The sequence below is a fragment of the Camelus dromedarius genome, chromosome 12, assembly GCF_036321535.1.
Source record: "Camelus dromedarius isolate mCamDro1 chromosome 12, mCamDro1.pat, whole genome shotgun sequence".
Classification (NCBI taxonomy): domain Eukaryota; kingdom Metazoa; phylum Chordata; class Mammalia; order Artiodactyla; family Camelidae; genus Camelus; species Camelus dromedarius.
Genome location: NC_087447.1, coordinates 45,147,887 through 45,153,973, shown reverse-complemented (window position 1 = coordinate 45,153,973; position 6,087 = coordinate 45,147,887). Strand labels below are relative to the sequence as shown.

The 6,087-nt window shown below is 39.8% G+C and overlaps 1 protein-coding gene across 1 annotated transcript; it reads left to right on the top strand.

Annotated features, from left to right (window-relative positions):
• The first annotated feature begins 2,019 nt into the window (after window positions 1–2,019).
• Window positions 2,020–3,341, top strand: LOC105098004 (olfactory receptor 52B6). The gene is given in 1 exon segment (XM_010990631.3): window positions 2,020–3,341. A coding segment is annotated over 1 exon segment (1,011 nt). The 3' UTR covers window positions 3,031–3,341.
• The last annotated feature ends 2,746 nt before the right edge of the window (window positions 3,342–6,087 follow it).

Sequence of the window (6,087 nt, the reverse complement as noted above, 5' to 3'; positions counted from 1 at the left end):
ATACTTACACACATGTGCACACTTATAGACATACACATATATGCAAATATGTATATATGTATATTTGTGTTCTTGTGTGTTTTTTGGTATGGTGTGTGTATATCCAGCTTATTTTTAAAAGTAATTTAAGATAAGCCCACAAAAATAAAATGGCAATAGTGTAATGAGTATGTTAACTTGATTGTGGTAATCATTTCACAGTGTATACATATATTATATTATCACATTGTATACCTAAAATATATACAGTTTTTATTTGTCAACTATACCTCAATAAAGCTGGAGAAATTAAATTAAATTAAAAACTACGTATTTATTTTGAGAAAATTTATATTTTAACAAGCCATTGAGTCTTCTGATCTGGTACATGATATACGTCTCCATTTATTTACGTTTTCAAAAAATCTCTTCTGGCAATATTTTGTAAATCTTAACGCAGAGGCTTTGAAAATTTGAGTTAAATATAAAAAGAAATTTTCACTTGAATTTATAGTTGTTTGTGACTAGGATAAAAAATAATTGATTTATATTGTCTTTTACTCTCTAAATAAATAAATGACTTCACGAGCTTTCCTGTGCCTAGGTAAAGTGAAATGTACCACAGCTCTAAGGGAGGAGACATCAAAATGCAGGCGTGGCATCGACATTACTTTCTCTGAGTGGAGAAATGCTTGCAGAGATAAAAGATAAATTTACAGGAGTGGAATAATAAAGTGAGGAGTTGGCTCCTGACAGTCCCGAAGTCTCAGGTAGGAAGGAAGTTCAACTGAGAGGCAGGAACAGGGATCTGGGCGGCGGTAAAGGTTTCATCGCCTTTCTGAGAACAGTTTAACAGGATCGAGGAGGGGTCAAAGGGTCTAACGTGTGGTAAAGTCTATTGCTATGATTGTGTCATTTACTTCACATGAGTTGAGGAAAGCACTGCTTAGTTTTAGTTGAAGCCCGAGCATTTTCACGGACAATGCAGCAGAAACTATCAGGTTTGAGAAGTTTCTGGTCCTATGAGATCGCCATCTAGACTAGATAGAGGAGAAAGTAAAAGCATCAGTCCTCGCATCAGTTGTTCACAAACTTCAGCATAAATTAGTATCACCGGGTGATCTTGCTAAAATAGAGATTGCTGCTCCAACCTCAGAGTTTCTGATTCATAAAGTCTGTGGTGCAAGAACTTGCAAGTCCCCTGGTGACGTGGATGATGCTGGCCCGGGGACGGCGCTCTGAGAAGAATTGCTCCACACCTTCCTTCATGTTCTGGGTGATGACACCACACTTCAGAGCCACAGAGGTGACTCCAGAAGCACCACACAGTTTAATAAGGCTTCCACAGACAAAATTTAACGTGACACACCTCCGGGACAACACTTAACGCTCATTTTCAAGATTGAACAATTGTTTCTTAGAAAAGACAGTAGCTTGTCCAAAATCTCACAGTCTCACTGACCGAGATCTCTGAACCAGAATTTTTCACACTGTCCAGTGTGATTTCTAAATGCCACAGCTGCCTTCACCGCCTCTGTAATTGTCAGAGCATCTGTGACTGGCAGAAGAGAGACTCGGGTCTGCAGGGCACGCCGCCCCCAACCCTAACTTCCCACATAGTCTGCGAGGCAGGGGCAATTGCTCTTTGGGGCGAGACTGCAGCCCTTCTGTGCAGAGCCTGGGGCTTTTGCAGACCTCATTCCAGTTCACATACCCATAGAGATTACAGAGATTGTTTTTGATTTTCTAGCTACCCCTGCTCTTCTCAGAACCCGTGGCTCTCTACTGGCACTGGCAATGTTTCTGAGCCCTGTAGGTGCCTGAATATCTTATAGCTGCGCGAGGAGTCTCTGAATAAGGACACAGAGCCTGTCTGTGGGCAGGGCCTAGAGCTGTGCACTTTGTGCAGATCTTGCTTGTGATTTCCTGTACGGAATACACACACGTGCAGAGCCCTGTGACCGTGCGCTGACCTCGTGGCTGACTGCAAGCCATATGGGCTCTCGGCCAATGTACGGAGTCTGAAGCTCTTTTTCTCCTATGGCACAGGCGAGGACTCTGTAGAAAATCATGGCCCTTTTATCTGTTAGCAACACAGCTGCTGTGAACAACTCTGATACTTGCATGGCTGGCTGCCTCCTGATTGGCATCCCTGGGCTGGAGCACCTCCACATCTGGCTCTCCATCCCCTTCTGCACCATGTATGTAGCTGCCATGACAGGCAATGGCATTTTAATTTGTGTCATCCTCTCCCAGCCAAGCCTGCACGAGCCCATGTACATATTCCTGTCCATGTTGGCCAGTGCTGACATCTTGCTCTCCACTTCCACCATGCCCAAAGCACTGGCCAACTTCTGGCTCGGTTTCAGCCATATTTCCTTTGATGGCTGCCTCACCCAGATGTTCTTCATCCACTTCCTCTTCGTGGCTGACTCTGCAGTCCTACTGGCAATGGCCTTTGACCACTACGTGGCCATCTGCTCCCCTTTGAGATATGCCACCATCCTCACCAGCACAGTCATTGGGAAGATCGCCACTGCCACCCTGACCCGCAGCTTCATCATCATGTTTCCTTCCATCTTTCTCCTCAAGAGCCTGCACTACTGTCGGATCAACATCATCACGCATATATTTTGTGAGCACATGGGCATTGCCCATCTGTCCTGCTCTGATATCTCCACTAATGTCTGGTACAGGTTGGCAGCTGCTCTGCTCTCCACAGGCCTGGACATCATCCTTATCGCTGTTTCCTACATTCACATCCTCCGAGCTGTCTTCCACCTCCCTTCTCAAGGTGTCCGGTCCAAGGCCCTGAGCACTTGCGGCTCCCACGTCTGTGTCATCCTACTCTTCTACATCCCTGCCCTCTTTTCTGTCTTTGCCTATAGGTTTGGTGGGAAATGCATTCCACGCTATGTCCACATCCTCCTGGCTAACCTCTATGTGGTCATCCTACCTATGCTCAATCCCATTATTTATGGAGTGAGGACCAAGCAGATTTTGGACGGGGCTAAGCAGATGTTTTCAGATTTTGCCAAAGAATCTAAATAAATGCTCCCAACTTGACCTCAGCTTAATCCCTTTCTGTACTATTAGTTGTTCAATAGTCACCTTCTCCCCATCTCTACATCTTCCAGTTACCCCTGTGCTATCTTCATCCAGGTTCCAATTATTTAGACATTCTACTCAAATCCTCCTTTGATTGACTTTTTTATAAATCCGTAGTAATACCCACCCCACTTTCTTCCATATATTATTCAAATTAACTTCTGATCCCCCATTATCTCAAGAAAAACTAATTAGGAGCAATGTGATAACTTACCTGGAATCTACCATTTGAATAAGACTTTTTTCAGCCCCCACTTTCATTCTCTCCCTAATACGGTACCTAATCACTTGTATATAATTTTGACATTTAAATTTGCCAGTTTAACATCTTTCTCACAATGGGAACCCCTGAGAGCTATCATGTCTAGAATTTCATAGTCCCCTGGGATAATATTTATTTTTTTATTGTCCTCTACACACATCCATAATTAGACATGTTTAAATACTCAGGTTCAGAGATGCTAACACACAGCAGCATATGTAGGTGGACACATCTATTTATCACCAGCTTAAATATGAACATAAGCCTTTCAAAAAATTTTATCAAATAAGCCTGGGCTACTGTTACCTGTCCTAGACAAGAGCTGTCCTTAAAATATAAATAACTGTATGGTGATAGAGTACTCTTTTCCATCCAAATATGCTTTGTATTAAAAATTATAGTCATCATTAAAATAAGTCAAATACCTACTTGTATCTAATAGACATAGATTTATATATTCTTTAATAAAATGTTAAAGAAATGTAAGTGTGTAATTTGGTAACTTGCTCACTAATCATTATATTATTAACACCAGAGATTAGCCTAGCCTGTTGTCCTCTGAGATTCAGAAGAGCAATTCAACCCGAATTTTAGCCCAAGAACAACTCATCCTCAAAAACCTAGCTCACATCTCAACTCTGTCCACTTCGGTACTCAGCCCACAGTGAAAAATCCATCTTTTAAGATTCTCCACTTCTTTTCATCTAAATCACTAATTTGTTGGGCCCTGAGAATATTTCTTCTTGTTTGATTAGAGATCTTTTTTCATGTTTGTTCCCTTACATCCTGCCTAGAATGCATTCCTTGAGGAAAGAGTTCATTTTGAAAGGATTTTTATCTCTGTTACTCCAAAGCATAAGAACCTGCCCGAAGCAAATATGCAATACGTTTGTATGCGCATAAAATTCTTATTTTAAAGTTTCTTTGACCTCACTTTTCTGCTCAATATTTATTCTTCTTTGAGTGAGTTCTTCTCAGCCCTGAAATTCAGTGTCAGGTAGAGAAGAGACCAGTGCTAGGTGTCAGGAGATGCTGATTTAAAGCTTGGATCTACTGCTTACTTAATTCAATGAGTTTGAGAGGTTGCATAATCCCAATGAATTTCATGTTCTACTCATCTGTAAAGAAGATGAGGATGATACAACATCATTTATCCATTACACAGTAAGCATTCAATGATTGTTCAGTTTATTTTTCTCTTTTTTCTTAATATTACTCAATCTCACATTCAGTACATACCAGCTGTTTATCACTGGGAAATAGATTTGATCTCGTAAAGGCTTGACGTCCTTCTCTTAAAAAAGAAAGATAATAACTTACTTCAGAGGAGTTTTGATTATTGAGATTAGCTAAGTATAACAAAATAAATAACTGGTGTTTTAATGGACATTTTGTTGTCATCACGTTTCACTACTATAAAAAAGGTGGAATCCATTCAGGAATATATTCAATCTACTTAGTGCACCTCTGGGAGAACTGTATTTCTATAGGTTAAATGCCTAAAAGTAGAACACTTAGATCAAAGATCATGCATGCTTGGAATTTTGATAAATTATTATGTTTTTCTCTATTTCAAGATAAAAACTTTCATCTGATCTTATTAGATTTTTAAATAAAAATTTTATACGTGCTATTAGTTAAGAATTAAAATTGAAAAGTGGAAAGCAAAGCTTCCCTGATGTTCTTTCCACAACAGTAACATGTTCTCGTTCAGCATCAAAAGGAGAATGTGACCTTTTTCATGTAAGAACACCTTCATGTGAGAGAGAAATACCACAGGGGGTAGATTAAGAGCTGAGAATCTGAGAGGAAGATCGAACAAGGAAGGTGTGATTTTGCAGGTATAACATAGTTTATAGAAAAAAGTATCTTCTCATTGAGTCCCTTCATCTCAGCCCTCCCCTAACATTATCTGAAGAGTTATTTTCATTTATCCCTGAGAATGCCCAAATGAATGATGGCTTTACCAGTTCAATTTGAGAGATTTTGAAAGAACAGGAAGAAGAAAAATTTGGAACACTTTCTTCCCTATCCCACTTGCATTTTTTCAAAGCCTCATGGCCCTCAATATCATTGTTTTAAACGTTAGCCCTAGAACAAACATCAAAAGATTTCAGCTAATTTTTTTTTCAATTTTTAAAAATTTTTTAATTGCCAGGTATCACAGCCTACTGATGGTCACCACCCTTTCTTTATGTATGCCAGTTTTATGAATGAGAAACCTTTTTAAACATCTTTTTTTGACTGTCTATGTCCATGCCAATTACGATTTGAATTAAACAAACCTAGGGTGTCTGTTCCATCTTAGCAAACTTTTGGTAAATACTTCTACCTCGCCTCATATTCTTCCTCTTGGTCCTTTACCTCTCAGTGTGAATAACCCTGAATAAGTTGAGAGACTTAAAATGCAGGACCGCCATGGGAGTGAGAGACTGAGGAAGGATGAAGATGAAAGACATGTTCATTTTTGGAGAAGTGATGAATAGAATTGAAGTTCAGAATAAGCAAGGATCATTTACATCAGTATTGAAGTTATCAAGAGTCTTGATAAGATTCTTGAGACTTATGGAGGGAGAGAAAGGGAGAGAGACAGACAGACAGAAGCAGACACTACCTGGGAAAGAAGACGAATAGCCAGGGATGAGCCAATGGGTAGATAACTGGAATATGGGGGGCTAGTGAGAGGTGTAGTATAATAAAGTGATGAAAAGATACTAGAGTTTTATATTTTAATTGAA